The following is a 19,535-nucleotide window of genomic DNA, read 5'->3' as shown; positions in this document are numbered from 1 at the left end:
GAAGTGAGCTCCATGATGGCAAAAATAGTCTTACAAACTCATGCATGCTTGGCACCTAGCAAAGTATGCAGCAAACATCAGGTACAATATAGAAGTTTCAACCTGAGTGAATATATGAACTGCTAGATAAAATAAATTATCTCTGGGCTAAATATGTGCAGAGGCAGTAAAATGATTGTTTTGCAAAAGGGTTCATTGGTTTTACAGGCCTCTGTTTCTTGCCTACATTTGTGATCCACTCTTAATTTTACCACCAGAGAGTGACACCTATTAGGCTGTCTCACCTCTCCCTCTAAACATGGACATTCTATGGCCCTTTGGGGTAAAGTTGCAATATTACATATTATGATTAGGAGACAAGTCCAGGTGCAGACAACTAAATGGGGTGTGGCAGGTAGGTGCAGGCTCACTGACAGAACTGCTGCTTCAGGCCTGCACACAAGTAACAGCTTGACTAATGGGCCTTAAAGAGCTGAGCGTTTAATAAGGAGTAAGTCAACACAGATTGGCAAAGGTTGGAGAGGAACTTGGAAAATAATTTTTTTTAATTTCAGAAAAAGACAAGTTTCCCACTGTAGGCAACCTTCTAACACAGCAAGACCTCAAAATTATAGAATTTCAGGCAGAGTCTCCGATTACTTTAGTAGGGTAAAAAAATTCTACCACACCTACGTGTGCACAGACACACACACACACACAGCCTAAATTTAACAGTAGGGTGTTGTTGTTTTAAAGACAATGTTAGAATTTGTTATTTTAATGAGCAAGTTTGCTAATGTTTCTTGGCAATTCAGCTTACGGCCAGATATGTTCTGAGTCTTATATAATAAAGCTTCAATATAGGAAATAAACTGGGTTAAGCAAAGGCCAGAGTAGCCCTGAGGGAAAGAACACACAAACAAGAAATTATACCTGAATCGTGCACTTTCAATTATTCTAGATTTGCTTTTCTAACATCAAATATGCATTCTATTGGAGAAAGGGTATTAGAGCTCTGATAATTGCTCCTACATAACTTAATATTTACATTGTTACGAAAATGAAGTGCAAATTGTACAGTAAAATCTGCATCTGCAATTTTATCCACTCAAGAGCATTTGACTAGAGTAAATCCATAACATTACAAACACTATATACATTGTAGGTGCATTATAGGTAATTGTTGACTGAATGATAAGCTCACATTCTTGAAAGGGAAGTTGCATATAAGTGACCTCAGCTTCTTCAAAACTTCAAAAATGATTCTAAAAATTCGATTGAAGTCATTAGATGAGAAGATTCAACTTTACCCATTTATTTTATTATTTATTAGTAAGCTGTTTTTTTTTTTTTTTTTTTTTTTTGAGACGGGAGTCTCAATCTGTTGCCAGGCTGGAGTGCAGAGGTGCGATCTCGGTTCATTGCAACCTCCGCCCCCTGGGTTCAAGCGATTCTACTGTCTCAGCCTCCAACAAGTAGCTGAGATGATAGGCACCCGCCACCACACCTGACTAATTTTTATATTTTTAGCAGAGATGAGGTTTCACCATGTTGGCCAGCCTAATCTAGAACTCCTGGCCTCAAGTGATCCACCCGCCTCGGCTTCCCAAAGTGCTGGGATTACAGGTGTGAGCCACAGTGCCAAGCCTATCCATTTATTTTAAAACAGTCCTTAAAACACTACATATTTTTTAAGTAGCAATTTATGTTAACATTTGAGGGAATTAAACATGTACTTACATGAAAAAAATAATGAGTGTGCTGTTTACCAAACTGATACTTGCAAAGACTAGAAGGTGACCCTTGTCTAATTTGACGGGTTAATCTAGATAGTAATTGAAAGCAAGTTCTGTTGGGTTATACCAGGTGGTAAATAACAGGTATTAATACAGTTTTATTTAGTTAAAACTGCTCATGTAGCCTATATAGTTTTAAACAAAATAAAAATGATCAAAACTATCAGAAAAGGCTCCCAACAATTATGGGAAAAGATATCAGCCACCTTTTACTGAGTGTTTACTATGTGCTAGGCCCCAGGTCTCAAATGTTTATGTATTGTTGAAGCACTGAACAAAGTACTTATTATTGATGTTGCTGAAAATATATCAATGTTCTGAGACACTGATTAAAACACCCAAGAAAGTACGCACATTTAATTAAGGATCAACAATACACTGAAGTTTCATAATAGCAGTGCCTGGGGCATTTACACTACGGAAGGAAAGGATGCCAATCTGTGAATCACTCATTTCTGTGTGTAAGAGAAGGGTGTTGAGCTGAGTCTTTGCTATGGGGCTTCCTGCCTGCTCATCACTAGGGTCTGCTACATTTTCCCAGCAGCATCAACATCACTAGCTAGTTTGCTTTTCTGCTTTGTTTCTGGCCTGTAGAATGATTGTCATGTTTTGAAGCCCATAATGCCATGTTTGGTTTTCTGTTTTTTATATTTGATCTATAACCGCTAGGTGTTTGAACATAGGAGATGCTTTAAAGCATTGCTTTATATCCCTATTCTAAGGGGAAATCTCAGAGCCATCACCTAAACATTTAAATGTAAAGTATTCCCTCTGGATACAGCCAACAAACCACAAGCACAGGGCTTTTAGTAATAGGAATTATTAAAATATATCACTGAGGTGCAGAGGCTATACCTTATTGCTCTTCGTACAGAAGCATCAACTTTAACATTAAGACATTTGGTGAATAGTGTGGATAGGTGGGTGGATGGATGGGGAATGAAATGATTGGCACCACTATTATCAAAGAGTAACTTTGAAAAGGAGTCATTAAATCATTTATGTACATATAAAGGACTAGAATATAAAGGACTAGAATATAAAAAGATAGTTTGGAATCAAAAGACTCAGAATATATGAGTTTCTATAAATCAACCCCTAAATAAAGGTTGTATATAGTGGCATTCAAAACTTGCATTTATGAGATCATACCTTTTGGAATAATTAAATTAGTGTTAAGTTCTTTGTCTCTTCACAAAATTCCATCTGATATTCTTTAGACATCTTAAATTAGCAGTGAGAGTTTACGTCAAATTAATCAGTATTGTGTTGCTTGAAATAAAGTAATTCAAACTATTACCTTAAGATTAGAGAATGAATTAGAAATCAAGTACAAGGTCCCTTTCTTTCTATGGGAACTTTTAGGGAATAAAAAACCTTGGCTAATATTAGTATCAAGCCATCTGAGGGTTGATCTTGATTGATTCTAATTATGTACTTTTGAGCTGTAAGACAAGAGTTCTTTGTAGCTAAAAAGATTTTTAAACTTTATTACAAAAAGGAAAAGACCTAAAAAGTAGGAGATCAAAAAAATACTAACAGAATTTATAATAATAGACAAGACTAAATGAAAAGAGAAGCAACTTTATTTCAGTAAGCTAAAACATATCTGAAAAAATTGGTCTTAAAAGTTATTTTATGTTCTGTTTAAAGCTACATCATAATGTTATAATTGAAAAGAGTTCTATATTCCCTTAAAGAAGAGATTGGAAATAAATGGGTACATGAACTAAAAGCTTGCCCGAATTGCAACGAAGTGCTATGGTTCGAATGTCCCCTCCAAAACTCAAGATGAAATTTAAGTGACACTGTGCTGATATTAAGAGGAGCAGCCTTTAAGCGGTGATTAGGTCATGAGGGTTTGACCTTCATGAATGGACTAATGTCATTATCACAGTGGGAGTGGTTTAGTTATAGCGGGAGTGGGCTCAAAGGATAAGTTCAGCTTCCATCTCCTCTCTGTCATGAACACTCTCTTGCCTTTGTGCTTTCCACCATTGGATGACACAGCAGGAAGACCCTCATCAGATACAGGCCCTTGATTTGAAATTCCCCGCCTCTGGAACTGTGAGCCCAGCCTCCAAAAGTGTGAGCCAAATAAATCTCTGTTCCTTATAAATGACTCAGTCCCTGACATTCTGTTATAGCAGCAAAAGACAGACTAAAACACCAAGGGAGAAAAGTTGGGGTTACAGAAGTGGATGACTGGGCAAAGACAACCTGAGATTTGGGAAAGCAATGTGCAGTTCACAGCTCAGCCATAACCTTTTGGGAAATGATTTCTCAAAACACAGAGAACAGGAACTCTAAGTTTAAGGATAAGCAGAGGATCTCCCTTGAATGTAAATTTCATGTAAACAGGGACTGTGTTTTTTTCTATACCAGGACCTCTCTGGTGTCTTAGATCCTAGAAGAACTCAGAGGGGATGAAGGCGTGAGGAGTCAGAGGCCCGAGGAGTCAGAGCCTCTAGAGAAGAAAGGAAACTATGAGAGGCCAAAGACAAAGCCTCTAAACACTTTATCTAAAAAATGGCACTCTTTTTTATCGATTCAGTTTTGGGACTGGAAAATACAGAAGACTTCTTGGTTTATACATGGTCTTGTAAAAGAATCAGTACTTACAACACTATTGCAATTCCAAGTATTGAAGCAATCGCAGAATTACCTCTGGACTACAAATTTACAAGATTCTCTTCAAGCAATTAAAAAATAGCTGGCTACTATCCAAACCTTCCACTGGTCTTATCAAATGATCAGACACTGATAACCAAATAAGTTATCTTTACTGAAAAGTGAAGTGAAGACCCATATATGCAGCTAAAAAAAAAAAGTTAATTTTCAAAAAAATACTGTAAAAGGCTTTAAGAAACGAGTTTTTAATGAAAATTGACCAAGAAGTTGATATTTGTCCATAGGTCTCCTTTTATAAGCCATCTTGATGTTTAACAACTCTTATTATATTAAAATCTGAGTATCCTAGAACTTAAAAGAACCTTATTGAAATTTTCTATATGAATAGTTTTGAGATTAGAAGTCACCTGGGGACACACACCACACACACACATTCACTCTTACACAAATGCCTAGTCCAGCAGTTCTGAAAGTGTGGTCAATAGACCAATAGCATAACATCACCTGAGAACTTGATAATGCACATTTGCAGGCCCCACCCAAAACCTGCTGAATCAGAAGCTCTGAAAGTGGGGCCTACCAATCTGTGGCTTAACAAGCCCATCAGGTGATTCTGATTTACACTATAGGTTGAGCCCATATCCTCCAGAGACTGGCTTAATTGGCCTGGGTAAATATAACTGAGCATTGATATCTTTTAAATGTCCTAGGAAAGTGCAGCCAGAATTGAAAACAACTGATCTATACCAATTCTTTCAATTAATAGCTTCACTGAGTCCAGTGAGATTAAGTGATTTTTCCAAGCTATTAGGTTTTATGCTATTCCTGTGTTCTCCCAAACAAGAAAATAAAGAGACATGATTTCTTCCCTGATCATACAGCAAGTATGGAAGAGAGATGGTCTAGAAGTCAACTATCTCAACCTCTATTGTTACCCATTAGGTTTTTTTCTCTCTAATAATGTTAAAGGCTATTTAATTTATTTCATCAACTTTAACCCTTACATTCTCAACTGGGAACAAAAATTGGTTCTTGGGGTGAAAAAAATCTTAGATATGGATTGTGACCTTCCAAAATCAGCCTACCCAACAAAATCTTTTGTATTAATTTCTCTCATTAGGAAGAAATTTATAGTTAAAGCTATTTAATTTAATTTGAATTTAATTTTTGTAATTGAAAAGGAGGGTAATGATGAAAAGGTTGAGAAAAAATGCTTTAAAGGGTTTTTTACAGGCATACTACAATCCAGGATTGCTGTGTTCTATGTGCTATGTATAGTCCTATTAGTAGCTATTTGTTGCAAGATACTTGGAGCCAAATAATGTTTACAGTATAGGTTCCTGGCTACTCTTTATGCTGTAATTTCACTCTGTCTATCATGGGCAGTATTAGAAAATACACTGGGTTTTCACACACTATCAGTATTTTACCTGGATTGTAGTGGAGAATTTAGCATATTGATGCATGCAATGGGAAAAAAAAGAATTTTGTTAAAATTTGTAAATGTTCATAAAAATCCCAGATATACAGTGGGATGAGTATCTCTGGGTAGGTAAAAAAAATTACGGAACATTTTCCCTCACAGTCAGTAGCTTTGTTTGATACTTACCAATAAGTATATGATGACATACTTGAAATGTATTTGCAGAATGTCATTGGAATATTATAATGAGAATACGTAATCAAGTTTAGGACTAAATGAAAGATGCTGTCTCATGTATGCTTTAAATAGAGAATTGATTTCTTTTCACAATAAAGCTATTTTTCCTTAAAAAATAAAATAAACTGCCAGGCATATAGTAAGTAAATGAAAGTAAGAGAGGGAAGGAGGGATGAAAACTCAGGTTTGCTTAAACTACACTGTGCCTCTCATGTTCCTCTACCGTAAATAAGAGGACTGGACTCTTATTTCTTAGGGTTCTTTCAGTCCAGTAATTGACAATTCTAAATTATACATGCATATACACTAAATAAAGACTTTTCCTGATCAATGGAATATGACAGCAGAGGAAAAGGACATTTTCAAGGACTTAAAAAAAAAAAAAGCTGCCCTGAAATATAGAGCAATCTCTTACACACCCATAAGAGATTTTGATTTTAAGAAAAGACTCAGGATAAGTTAGAGACTTAGGTTTATGTTCGAACACTGGCCAAAAACTATTAAATAAACTCTTAGGAAGGGAATTCTTGGATGCAAGGCTAAGGTTAAACTATGCTTAGACTACTCGATAATTATGACTGATGATGTTCAGTAAGATAAATAATTACGGGTAGGTACCACACTTCTTTAAATATTGCTCTAAATCTACAAATGCATAATCATTAGCCCTAACTGTAATAATGTAGATTTATATTAGTATGAATTAATGTTAATTATATATATTTTATATAATATTTATAGTAACGTAATTTTAAAACATTACTCTTGGCAATTGGTAAAGAAGGTTGCTTTTGACAGAATATACATAATTAAATAAAATTATACACTGCCCTTCAGCACTTTACTTTTCCTAAATTACTTTCATTTCCACTATTTCATTTGATTGTCAGAACAATTCTGTGTAGAAATGGAACTACTTGCTACAGTTTGAATGTCTATGTGTCACCAAAATTTACAGGTTGAAATCCTAACTCCCATAGTGATGGTATTGGGAGGTGGGTCTTTGGAAGGTGATTAGGGCATGAGTGAGGAGCTGTCATCAATGGGATCAGTATCATATAAAAGACTACCTTCCACTATGGGAGGACACAGTGAGATGACATCATCCATGAACCAGACAGTGGGCCCTTGGCAGACACCAAATCTACTAGTGCACTGATCTTGAACTTCTCCGCCTTCAGAACTGTAAGAAATAAATTTCTATTGTTTATAAGCCACCCAGTTTATAGTATTTTGTTACTGCAGCCCAAAGGAACTAAGATACTACTTATTTCCATACACTGAAGCTTGGGTAAGTCAAATGACTTTTTCAGGGTCACCCAGGTCATCAGTGACAGAGCCAGCCTTTAAATAAAAGTATTCTCATTCTAGCTCAGTGCCTTTTCTACTACTAGTACCTCACTCACACCTCTAACCCAAATTATCACACCTATGAGGAGCCAACAACCCTCCTTACCTGCCTCCAGTGCACCCTAAAACCCATGGCCACACACAATTCACAGTAGATTATCTACATTACAGATCTTGTGTCTCACATTAAAAAATGTGACACTGGACTTTCAAACCTTTACTCACAAAGCAACAGCAAATGTCACAACCTATAAAGAAAATATGAAGAATTCATGTTTTGGGGTTTTTTTGTTTGTTTTTGAGATGGAGTCTCACTGTGTTGCCAGGCTGGAGTGCAGTGGCGTGATCTTGGCTCACTGCAACCTCTGCCTCCTGGGTTCCAGCAATTCTCCTGCTTCAGCCTCCCAAATAGCTGGGACTACAGGCGCACGCCACCACACCCAGCTAATTTTTGTATTTTTAGTAGAGGCGGGGTTTCACCATGTTGGCCAGGAAGGTCTTGATCTCTTGACCTCATGATCCGCCTGCCTTAGCCTCCCAAAGTGCTAGGATTACAGGTGTGAGCCACCGTGCCCAGCCAGAAAATTCATCTTTTAAGCTTTTATTTCTTCCCTCGAGTTTTTCTTTTCTGTAAGGGTAATGTCAAACATGATGGCAACTAACTTACTTATTAATACATGATGGCTACCCTGGAAGGAATCAAGGAATCCTCCAGCCCTGTGACTTCAGCAATGACCTACAAAGAATGCTTACCCCAAACCCAGCACACCTTTCTGTACTGTGTCATGTTCTAGAGGAAGCAGATAACTGGAGGGTTTTTTCTATAAATTCTGTGAATCAATTTATTCAGCTAATCTATACCGAGTACTAATTTAGCAGAAAGCTAGCATTATACACTAAAATATTAGTTCTTGAGAATAATATGTTAATATTCATTTCTTTATTGTCCATTTTTGGAAGGCAGCTAAAGAAAAAGATAGGGTGAAAAAGGTGGCTTCATATTCTTTCATAAACTAAGCTAGGAAACTGACATAATAGAGCAAAAAAGAGGGAACAGACTCAAGTAAAAACAAAAACAAAAATGTGAGGATATATCTCCAGTGCTTAGAATGGTGCTAGGACATAAAAGTTATTCGGTAAGTAGGTTTTAAATGGATGATGAATATATTTGGAGTCAGACAGACCTAAGACCCACTGCTCCACTTGTGCAATGGATTGCATCCTGTCACTGTTTGAGCTGGTATCCTCTCCCCTGCATCACTGATTCTTCCCACTTCACAGAATCATTCTTACCAGCATAGAACATGCTGAATAATAAAATAATATTAATATATTATTTCATAATTCACTACTCAGCAATGAGTTATAAAACCACTACTTGACCCTACATTCTTTCTTCAGCTACTATCTGATTTTTCTGTTACCTTTGTTGTAAAAGTCCTTAAAATGGTTTTCTATACTTTTGTTCATATTCCCTCTTGAATCTACTCCAATCATGCTTCCAACTCCATCATGCCACTGTAACACCTCTTGTTCAAGGTCAACAAGATGGTCTCGAGATGATTAATTTTCTGTCCTCATCTTATTTAACCTCTTAGCAATATTTGATCCTTGTGATCACGCCCTCCTTCATAACACACTTTCCTCCTTTGGCATCCTGGACTCTGTTCTCTCTTGGTTCTTCTAGCCTTCTGGCTCTTCCTTCTCAGTTTCCTCATTTTCCCAACCTCTGAAGTTGTGGCTTCTCAGGGCTCATTTCTTAGAATATTTTTTTTCCCTTGGTACAATCACGTACAATCTCTCCCTATAAGTGATCTCATCCAATCCCAGGGCTGATATACAGGCTGACAATTTTGATCTCTAATCCTGATCTTTCTTCTAACTCATCTCTAATCCTGATCTTTCTTCTAACTTCAGATTTATATATCCAACAGCTTAAACATCTATAAGCTTAACATGTCAAACATCGAGCTCTTACATTTCCTTCCCAGACTGCTCCTCCAGCAGTTTTCTTATCTCTCTAAAAGGTACTTCCATTTTCCCTTTGCTTTGTCCAAAAATCTTTGACTTCTGACATCTGTGGCTCTTATTCTCTCATTCCACACATCTAATCCATCAGCAAATTTTGTTGATTCTTTCCAAATGTCTTCAGAAAGCAGTTACTCTTCATCATCTCTCCTGCTATACCCTTTTCCAATTCACCACCACTTGGGTTACTGAAATGGTGCTGAACTCCTCTATATTCTACTCTTCATAATTTACCTATTTATTACATAATATTAGATCACAGCACTATAGATACCTACAACTTCCATGGCTTCCTCTCTCATTGAGTAAAATCCAAAGTCCTTAAGAAAGAATATTCAAGGACCTAAATGATCTGAATCCCTTTCTCCCACCCGCCACCCCAGCTTCATCTCCTATCTACCATATTTGGCTAAATTTTTTCAAACATATTGGTCTCCCAGCTATTCCTCAAATATGCCCCAAACATTGCAGGCTCTGTGGCCTTTGTGCTCTCTGCCTCCTTTCCCTAAATGTTCTACTTTCAAGAGGGGTTGCTAAGTGCTTACTACATCACTCCAGGTCTCTGTTCAAAAATCACCCAATTTGTGACACTTTCCTGACCTTCTCCATATAAAATAGCACCTTGGCCTATAATCCCACATCCTCCTGTATCTTCTTGACCTTGCTTTATTTTTGTTATTACCGTAGGACATATATATTTATTGCCTATTTGTCTAGTGTCCATCTCTCACAATCAGGTAAGAACCTGGTTTTGTTCATTATTGAGTCACCAGTGACCAGAATATGCTGGTTTATATTAGGCACTCAATAAATACTTGCTGAATAAATGAACCAATTGTATTACCATCATTATCAGTATTATCTTCATTACCTAAAGGCTTAGGTCTCAAGGACTGAAGCAGAGCAACTGCCTGCAGTGCTCTAAGATAGAGCAAAACACAACCTAAATCCAGGTTACCTTGCTGGGAGGGAGGCCAAAATACAGCCAGGACAGACTGAGAGGCTGATACATACTTTATGTGCTAAGGCCAGAAGAGGAAAATCATTTCATACCTCAAGATTTGGATTTCAGTAAACACTATTAGCATATGGCCATAAGCAGCTTGTATTCCTTACAGAGCACATCTATTAGAAGAGCTTTGTGTTATTCTGTTTCATCCCTAATACTGTAACCCACAAAAAGGGACTACTGTATGAATAATTAACAGAAGTAAAAGTTAGAAAAAGGAGAGAATATGATTTTCTTAAATCGGTCATTTTAAATCTTCTATTATTATTATTATCTTGCATATCATACATCAACAGTGTTTTCCTTTTTCTTATCTTGGAGCTATTTCTCTATCATATTCCTGCTTCGAGTAGAAAGAAAAAAAATACACCCAAATGGTAATTTTGATAATCTAGTCACAAGGGTTCAAAAAGCAAATAAATAAATTTCAGGGTCTTATCATTTTGTATTAAAGCAACTTATTACATAAATGACATTTTCCTTTAGGAGATGTGTGCATTCGTGTTTGTCATTTTAAAAATGGAAATAGAATCATAGTGTCACCTTAAAATGACCAGATTTAGAATGAGAACTTTCATTACATGGGAGGAGTGAAAAATACAATAAAATAAGATGATATGTATATACAAGAAAATGGGCATAAAGAGATATTAAAGAAATCAATGGAAAGTGAACAAGGCACAAATTTAATCACACAAGGATCTAAGGATTAATGTGTCAGTTGATAACATTTCAGCATATCTTTTGGCTGATCAGAGTAAAAGTATACATTTGCATAGGAACAGAAATTTGAGCAGTATAAAAATGTAATCAAAGAAAGGGCTTGGCTCAGAAAAGTAAAACACATAAAATGATTTTAAATAGTATGGTCTTCATCTGCATTACTTTTTTTTTTTTTTTTACTACAAGTCCTTATTTTTCACTTTTATTAAACACAAACAAGATAGTTTGTAATTCCTTATGACTCGATGACTTTTGAATTTAAGATTAATTTGTAGTTTAAAAATTTTCTCAGGTCGGGTAAGGTGGCTCATGCCTGTAATCCCAGCACTTTGGGAGGCCGAGGAAGACAGATCACCTGAGGTCAGGAGTTTGAGACCAGCCTGACCAACATGGTGAAATCCCGTCTCTAGTAAAAATACAAAAATTAGCCGGGCATGGTGGCATGCGCCTGTAGTCCCAGCTACTTGGGAGGCTGAGGCAGGAGAATCTCTTGGACCCAGGAGGTGAAGGTTGCAGTGAGCTGAGATCATGCCACTGCACTCCAGCCTGGGCAACAGAGCGAGACTCCATCTAAAAAAAAAATACAAAATACAAAATTAGCTGGGGGTGGTTGCAGGTGCCTGTAGTCCCAGCTACTTGGAAGGCTGAGGCAGGAGAATCACTTGAACCTGGGAGGCGGAGGTTGCAGTGAGCTGTGATCATGCCACTGCACTCCAACCTGGGTGACAGAGCAAGACTCCATCTTAAAAAAAAAAAAACAAACTTAGTTGGGTGTGATGGCAGGCACCTGTAGTCCCAGCTACTTGGGAGACTGAGGCAGGAGAATCGCTTGAACCCAGGAAGTAGAGGCTGCAGTGAGCCGAGATCATGCCATTGTACTCCAGCCTGGGCAACAAGAGTGAAACTTGGTAAAACAAACAAACAAACAAAAAACAAAAAAAAAACAAAACCTCAATATATTATGATTGTAAAACCTATTAGAAATTTAGATAAACTTCATAATAAGCTAAAAGCAATATTATACTTTAGATACTGGTAGTGTTTGAAAAAAATTTAGTTAAATGTGAAGATAATACAAATGGAAACAATGTATGCACTTTAAATGTCTACTGGCAACTAAAAGCAGACGGTGGTGGTCGGGGGAATCCTGTGATCATTGGTTCAACTCTGATACTTATCTATAATTGTATTTCAAATATCTACCTCACTAGAATTTGAATTAAGCGACTCACTATAGGTTATCCACTTACCTTACAATGGTCATACTGGAGCTGTAAGGCTGGAACATCTCCTCCAATAGGCATTTGTTTCTTAAGCTCTTCATCTTTCATATTCAGCCATTTGATCAGTTCTTCTAAGGACATCAGCAACCTGTTCCACTTCTCAGCGCTGGCCTCCAAATGGGCCCTGTTGAGAGATAATAATAATAATAATAACCACATTTAGAAATGCAAATTACATTCACAAAATTATCTACCTTCCTTTAGCATAATAATCTTATCTGGCCAAGTAATGTTTACTTCCACAAAAGAGACTGACTCCTTGTAAATACATATATATATGTATATATAATATATTATATATACATATATATGTATGATATACATATATACAATACATATATTACATAAATATATATATTTATACATATGTATACACACATATATCCATTTCCTGTAAGAAACAGCTATTTTGAATAGGCTATAATATTCAGAGGATTTATTGGTAATAACTATCAAAATTTAAAACACAGACCTATACAAAACGAAGGCTTTCAAGAAGGATGTCCGTGATAGAATGTACAATTATAAACCAAGTTTTGATAGTTTATGTATAGTATATACGCACATCCAAATATATTTTTTTCTCATTTTATCTCTATACATGGAGAGAGAGAGAGGAAAATAACCACTAAGAGCACAGTAAATACCTAATTTTAGCTATTTTTACGCCATTTAAGGATTTACAACAGACTCATAGTATTTTTCTTTCCAAAAAAAAAAAAACCGACTAATTTTTTTATTTTTTATTTTTATTTATTTATTTATTTTTGAGACAGAGTATTGCTCTGTCACCCAGGCTGGAGTGCAGTGGCGCAATCTCGGCTCACTGCGACCTCTGCCTCCTGGGTTCAAACTACTCTGCTGCCTCAGCCTCCTGAATACAGCTGGAATTACAGGCATGTGCCACCATGCCCGGTTAATTTTCGTATTTTTAGTAGAGACGGGATTTCACCATGTTGTTCAGCCTGGTCTGAAACTCCTGACCTCATGATCCACCCGCCAGGGACTCCCAAAGTGCTGGGATTACAGGTGTGAGCCACCGCGCCTGGTCTTGATTAACTTTTTTAGGAATGGAAATTACTGATGTGTTACTTTCTCTTGTAACCAAAAACTCCTTCTGTTGTAACCAAAAAGCAGAATAGCAATGTTTACTTCAAAAAGTTGGAAAATAATCAGGCATTGCTTCGACAGGATACTATTTGGCTTAAGGTTGACCAATGTCTAGTGACAAATGACCAGTGTGAATAGAGAACAGTTGGGCGAAAGTCACTGCAGTACTTTATACTCTCATTTAAAGGTGAGGTCTTTGTTTCAATAATAATTTCTGCATTTAACACAGAAATGCACCTTCAGATTCTTAGATTATGAACTCCATAATCACAGATATGTTTAGGAAATACATTTTGATATGGTTAAGGTTCCAATAAGAGCAAAGGCCCTTGAGAATAGGAGTGTAAATCTATGCACATGTTCCTTTTTTGCTCTTGTTAGGGCCCTGGTGAAAGCCCACTTATCCAGCCTCAGGCCCACTGGTGGGCTGGATTTGAAAATATGGATCAGTCAGAAACAACTCCAGCGACTCAAGGAATCGAACTGGACTTGACTCAATCCTGCATCATCCCAGAGGGCAGACTGTGAATGTGGGCTTGTGCCTTAACTTGGGGAAATGGAATTACTGTGACTGCCCATGATCTTTGAGGTTTAGAGGTGTAACAAGGCACACGTCTGCCTTTCATCAGCATATGCTGATTAAAAAACGCTGTGTGAAATAATAAAAAAAAGTTTAAATACAGAACGAAGTTCAAAGCATTTTGTAAATCTCTGAGAACAGTATGATTAGAAAATTTATTTTCTTGTATTTATGATCAGTTCTATTTATTCCACAGGTGCTACAATTGAACTCATTTTACAAAACTGTGGTTAACAAGGTCCTGATTCTGCTTGAGCTCCAGCTTTTCTGTGTTCATATTGATTAACTTTAGGCCAAATATGTAATTACCTTTCCCTGATAACTAATAATTTCATTTGTCACAGAGCAGAACTAAATAATTTCAATTATATTAACTGAAAATTCTCTGTAGTTCTAAGCCATTTTGCAGCAAATAAATTTGACTGAGCTACTGCAATTTCTTTCCAATATTTTTAATTGCAAAACCAGCTAGAAATCAGATGTCCTCAATCAAGAAGCACTTGAGTGTCTCCGTGTGCAAAACATTTATACGTGTTCCCTGCCCTTTTATTTCAGATGATTTGATCCTGCATCTTCAATGTCTGTAGTTTAACTCAATAATCAATAACTAAATCACACATTATATTCCTTTGAAATTGAGTTGCAAACACTTATTGTATTGAAATGCACACAAACATATTTTCCAATGCAGTCTTCTTTGACTGCACAGAAATAATGAAACTGATTACTGAAACTTACAGTATTTAGAATCTGAAAAACTATCTATTAATTATGAGGATGAAGACAATACTTTTTAAAAGAAATGCTGAAGTGGCTTTGAAATCAAAAAGAAAACATTGGTATATGTGTGCTTCTCTGCATCTTTGATTTTTCATAGTAAAAAGCAAGTTGATCTGCCAGAATCTTTGTCTGGCAAATCTGTTCTGGTTATTCTCAAATAGATTATAACTATGTGTTTAGTGGATTACTACCATATGCTCAAATAAATGCATGCTTCTGTAGCAGCCTTCAGTGTTCTAGTTTCATTTTAATTCTTTCATCTTGAAAGATGAAAGCCTTTTCTTGGGCAACAGGTCGAATGCTTTGTAAGAAGAAACTTTAAATTTGCGTTCAGCTTAGTGGTACTTTCTCAATTATCCTATAAGCATTTTAAAACTTAAATTTCTCTAAGACTATTGATAACTAGTGATCAACCAGATTTTCAAAATCTTCACATAAAACATTTCTTTATCAAACATATCTGTGGGCATTCATATTTTTAGACAATTGACTTATTCTAACATCTCAGCTGCTTCAGTTCACTCCTTTAGTACTTTGATATGTACAAAGCAATAAACACTTTTATTGACTGTATTATCAACCTAGGATGATGTCTACTACAGAATATCTTTTACGCAAGTTACTCCTTTTAAAATTGAATCACTTTTAAAACTCTATAAGTATTTTTAAGTGACCAGTTATTCTTAAAAAATGTAATGCAAAAACATGTTAGAAGGTAAAGACCCATAAAAACGGTACTTCATCATTTAAGCATAGTAGAAAGGAATTATGGAAGTAACTACAAACCAATATCTGTTTTAAATCAGCAAAAGCCTCCACCTTTCAAACAAACTGTATCTTCAAGCAAGTTATTATTCCTTCTCCCAGTGTACAGATATAAAAGGAAATAGTGTGAGTAAGTGTGAGAAGGAGCATTGGTTAAAATAAAATACAGTTTTTCATTTACTCAGTACAAGCAAACATTTACAGAGCACCCACTCTGGCAGATATCCCATCCTCTGTTGTGTAATGACTACCCAGAATCAAATGTCCAATTTGGTATTCTTACTACAAAAGTATATATATACTTTTTGGTTTATGGTAAAATCTCCAAACTATAAATTGGGTTATAATGAAAGAAAATACCTTAATTAGTCCAAGAACAACAAGTAACTTTAAAAGATTGTTCCTGCTCCCAGGAAAGGAATTAAGACATATTAGGAGAAAAGAGTCAAGTCTTCAGAATTCAGTCTGATGGTGCTGAAAAGAACACCAAAGCCGTGATTCCAATACGGTAGACATCAGCAGCATGTGGCTATTTACATTTAGGATAAATAAAATGAGTAAATTTTGAAATTCAGATTATCAGTTGCACTGGTCACATTTCAAGTGCTCAGTAGGCCACATATGGCTAGCAGCAATTGTATTAACCAGTGTAGATATAGATAATTTCTATCATTGGAGAAAGTTCTATTAGAATGTGCTACACTAGAGAAACCAGAAAAAAAAGAGAGCAGTTGAATCTTCCTCTATTAGATTTGGAAAAAAAAAAATTTAGTAGTTTTACAATACGGTTAGGAAAAGCAACTATCTAAGGCTAAACATAGTGTCAATGACATTGTAAAATGTGGTAACATTAGATTTAAATGATGATGTTAAAGGTTAATCTTCTCTACGGGCTTTTAAAAAGGTGCCCTGAATTTTTAAGAGACTCATAAAAGAAAGGGAAGATAGAATTTTATCTTTGAACTCTGTTTTCATTAGATTTGACAATTTTACTGGCCTTTGAAACCATATGTTAATAAAGATCTATATTAAACATCATTATGCTGATAAATGGACATTTAATTAAGACAATCTCAAATTAAATAAGTTTAACATGAAAATTTAAACCCATGTCATCCACAGCAGAGAACTTATTAGTGTATTTCCAATTCATATTTTTCCAGTGAGTAAAAAATATAATCAAAGTTCCTGACAGCCTGTCTTCTAGCTGACGTTTCAAATCATTAGCATTCTTCTCTTGTACAGATTGAAGTGAAATTTATCATTGTATGTATTGTTTTAGATGCTAAAGGAGATGTAGCATGTTGGATTTTAGCATATAAAAAGTTTAGGCTGAGCGCAGTGGCTCATGCCTGTAATCCCAGCACTTTGGGAGGCTGAGGTGGGTGAATCACAAGGTCAGGATTTCAAGAGCAGCCTGGCCAACACGGTGAAACCCCGTCTCTACTAAAAATACAAAAAATTAGCTGGGCATGATGGCGGGCGCCTGTAATCCTAGCTACTTGGGAGGCTGAGGCAGGAGAATCTCTTGAACCCAGGAGGCGGAGGTTGCAATGAGCTGAGATCATGCCACTGCACTCCAGCCCTGGCAACAGAGTAAGACTCTGTCTCAAAAAAAAAAAAAAAAAAGTTTAATCATGGCTATTCAAAGAGACTGAAAAATAACGTTTAAGATATTAACCTATGGTATTGAACCACATATTATTACATTGTTCCAATGGCCACACCATGGTCAAAGAAGTTAATACCTGTAAAACACTTAGGGTAGATCTAGCATATAAATATTAGCTGTTATTATGATCTTAGCAGACATTTTCTTTTTAAAAAATTATGATAAATTAGAGCAAATGTTCCCTGTCATGACATTTTATGCTATAAAACTTTAGTATCAACTTTAGCACAATAAAAGCATAATGTGAAATACAGAACCAATGCATATTAAATACTCCAAGTAGCATAAAGAGTATAAATCAGATGGCCTCATTCTCAAAAAAAAAAAAAAAAAGGCCACCTGCAGAGAGAGAATTTGGGGACTAAAAAGGATCAAAATCTTTTAAAATAGGCATGGTGATATCAGAGCAGAAGTGTAGGAGACTGAGACACAAAAAAACCATTCAAAAGATCAACTTATCCAGGAGCTGGGTTTTTGAAAAAAAAAATGAAATAAAATAGATAGACTGCTAGCAAGACTAATAAAGAAGAAAAGAGAGAAGACTCAAATAAACACAATCAGAAATGACAAGAGGGATATCACTACTGACCCCACAAAAATACAACCATCAGAGAATATTATGAACACCTCTATGCACATAAACTAGAAAATCTAGAAGAAATGGATAAATTCCTGGACACATACATTCTCCCAGGACTGAACCAAGAAAAGATTGAATCCCTGAACAGCCCAATAATGAGCTCTGAAATTGAGTCAGTAATAAATAGCTTACCACCCGAAAAAAGCCCAGGACCAGATGGATTCATAGCTGAATTCTACCAGATGTACAAAGAAGAGTTGATACCATTCCTAATGAAACTGTTCCACAAAACTGAGGAGGAAGAACTCCTCCCTAACTCATTATATGAGGCCAGCATCATCCTGATACCAAAACCTGCCAGAAACACAACAACAACCAAAAAAACTTCAGGCTAATATCCTTGATGAACATCAATTCAAAAATCCTCAACAAAACACTGGCACACTGAATCCAGCAGCACATGAAAAAGCTAATCTTCCACAATCAAGTAGGCTTTATCCCTAGGATGCAAGGTTGGTTCAACATATACAAATCAATAAATGTGATTCTTCACATAAACAGAACAAGACAAAAACCACATGATTATCTCAATACATGCAGAAAAGGCTTTCAACAAAATTCAACACCCCTTAGGTTAAAAATTCTCAACAAACTAGATATTGAAGGAACATACCTCTAAATACTAAGAACCATCTACAACAACCCACAGCCAACAACATACTGAATGGGCAAAAGCTGGAAGCATTCCCCTTGAAAACTGGCACAAGACAAGGATGCCCTCTCTCACCACTCCTTCAACACAATATTGGAAGTCCTGCCCAGGGCAATCAGGAAAGAGAAAGAAATAAAGGGCTACCAAATAGAAAGAGGAGAAGTCAAACTATATCTGTTTGCAGGTGACAAGATTCTATATCCAGAAAACTTCACAGTCTCAGCCCAAAAGCTCCTTAAGCTAATAAACAACTTCAGCTGCGTCTCAGGATAAAAAAATCAATGTGCAAAAATCACTAGCATTCCTACACATCAACAACAGTCAAGCCAAGAGCCAAAGCAGGAACACAATCCCATTCACAACTGCCACAAAAAAATAAATTACTTACCAGTATAGCTAATCAGGAAAGGGAAAGATCTCTACAAGGAGAACTATAAAACACTGCCCAGAAAAATCAGAGACAACACAAACCAATAGAAAAACATTCCATGCTTGTGGATAGGAGGGATCAATATCATTAAAATGACCATACTGCCCAAAGTAACTTATAAATTCAATGCTATTCCTATTAAACTACCAACAGTGTTCTTCACAGAACTAGAGAAAACTATTTTAAAATTCATATGAAACCAAAAAAGAGCACAATAGCCAAGGCAATCCTAAGCAAAAAGAATAAAGCTGGAGGCATCATGATACCTGACTTCAGACTATACTACAGGTCTATATTAACCAAAACAGCACGGTACTGGTACAAAAATAGACACATAGACCAATGGAACAGAACAGAGAACTCAGAAATAAGGCTGTATGCCTACAACTATATGATCTTTGACAAAGCTGACAAAAATAAGCAACGGGAAAATGATTCCCTATTCAA

General features: G+C 36.2%; 1 protein-coding gene across 9 annotated transcripts in view; it reads right to left on the bottom strand.

The window, feature by feature from the left end:
- Positions 1–19,535, bottom strand: part of UTRN (utrophin) — a 568,196-nt gene that overhangs the window by 140,457 nt on the left and 408,204 nt on the right. For all 9 annotated transcript variants that reach the window (XM_009452168.4, XM_001172875.8, XM_009452171.5 and 6 more), the window contains one exon: positions 12,427–12,583. In XM_009452168.4, the coding sequence (XP_009450443.2) occupies positions 12,427–12,583 (157 nt within the window). The remainder of the gene's footprint in view (positions 1–12,426; positions 12,584–19,535) is intronic.

This window comes from Pan troglodytes, chromosome 5, assembly GCF_028858775.2.
Source record: "Pan troglodytes isolate AG18354 chromosome 5, NHGRI_mPanTro3-v2.0_pri, whole genome shotgun sequence".
NCBI lineage: Eukaryota > Metazoa > Chordata > Mammalia > Primates > Hominidae > Pan > Pan troglodytes.
Note: the sequence above shows the minus strand (reverse complement) of the source record. Positions and strands in the feature narration are given on the sequence as shown.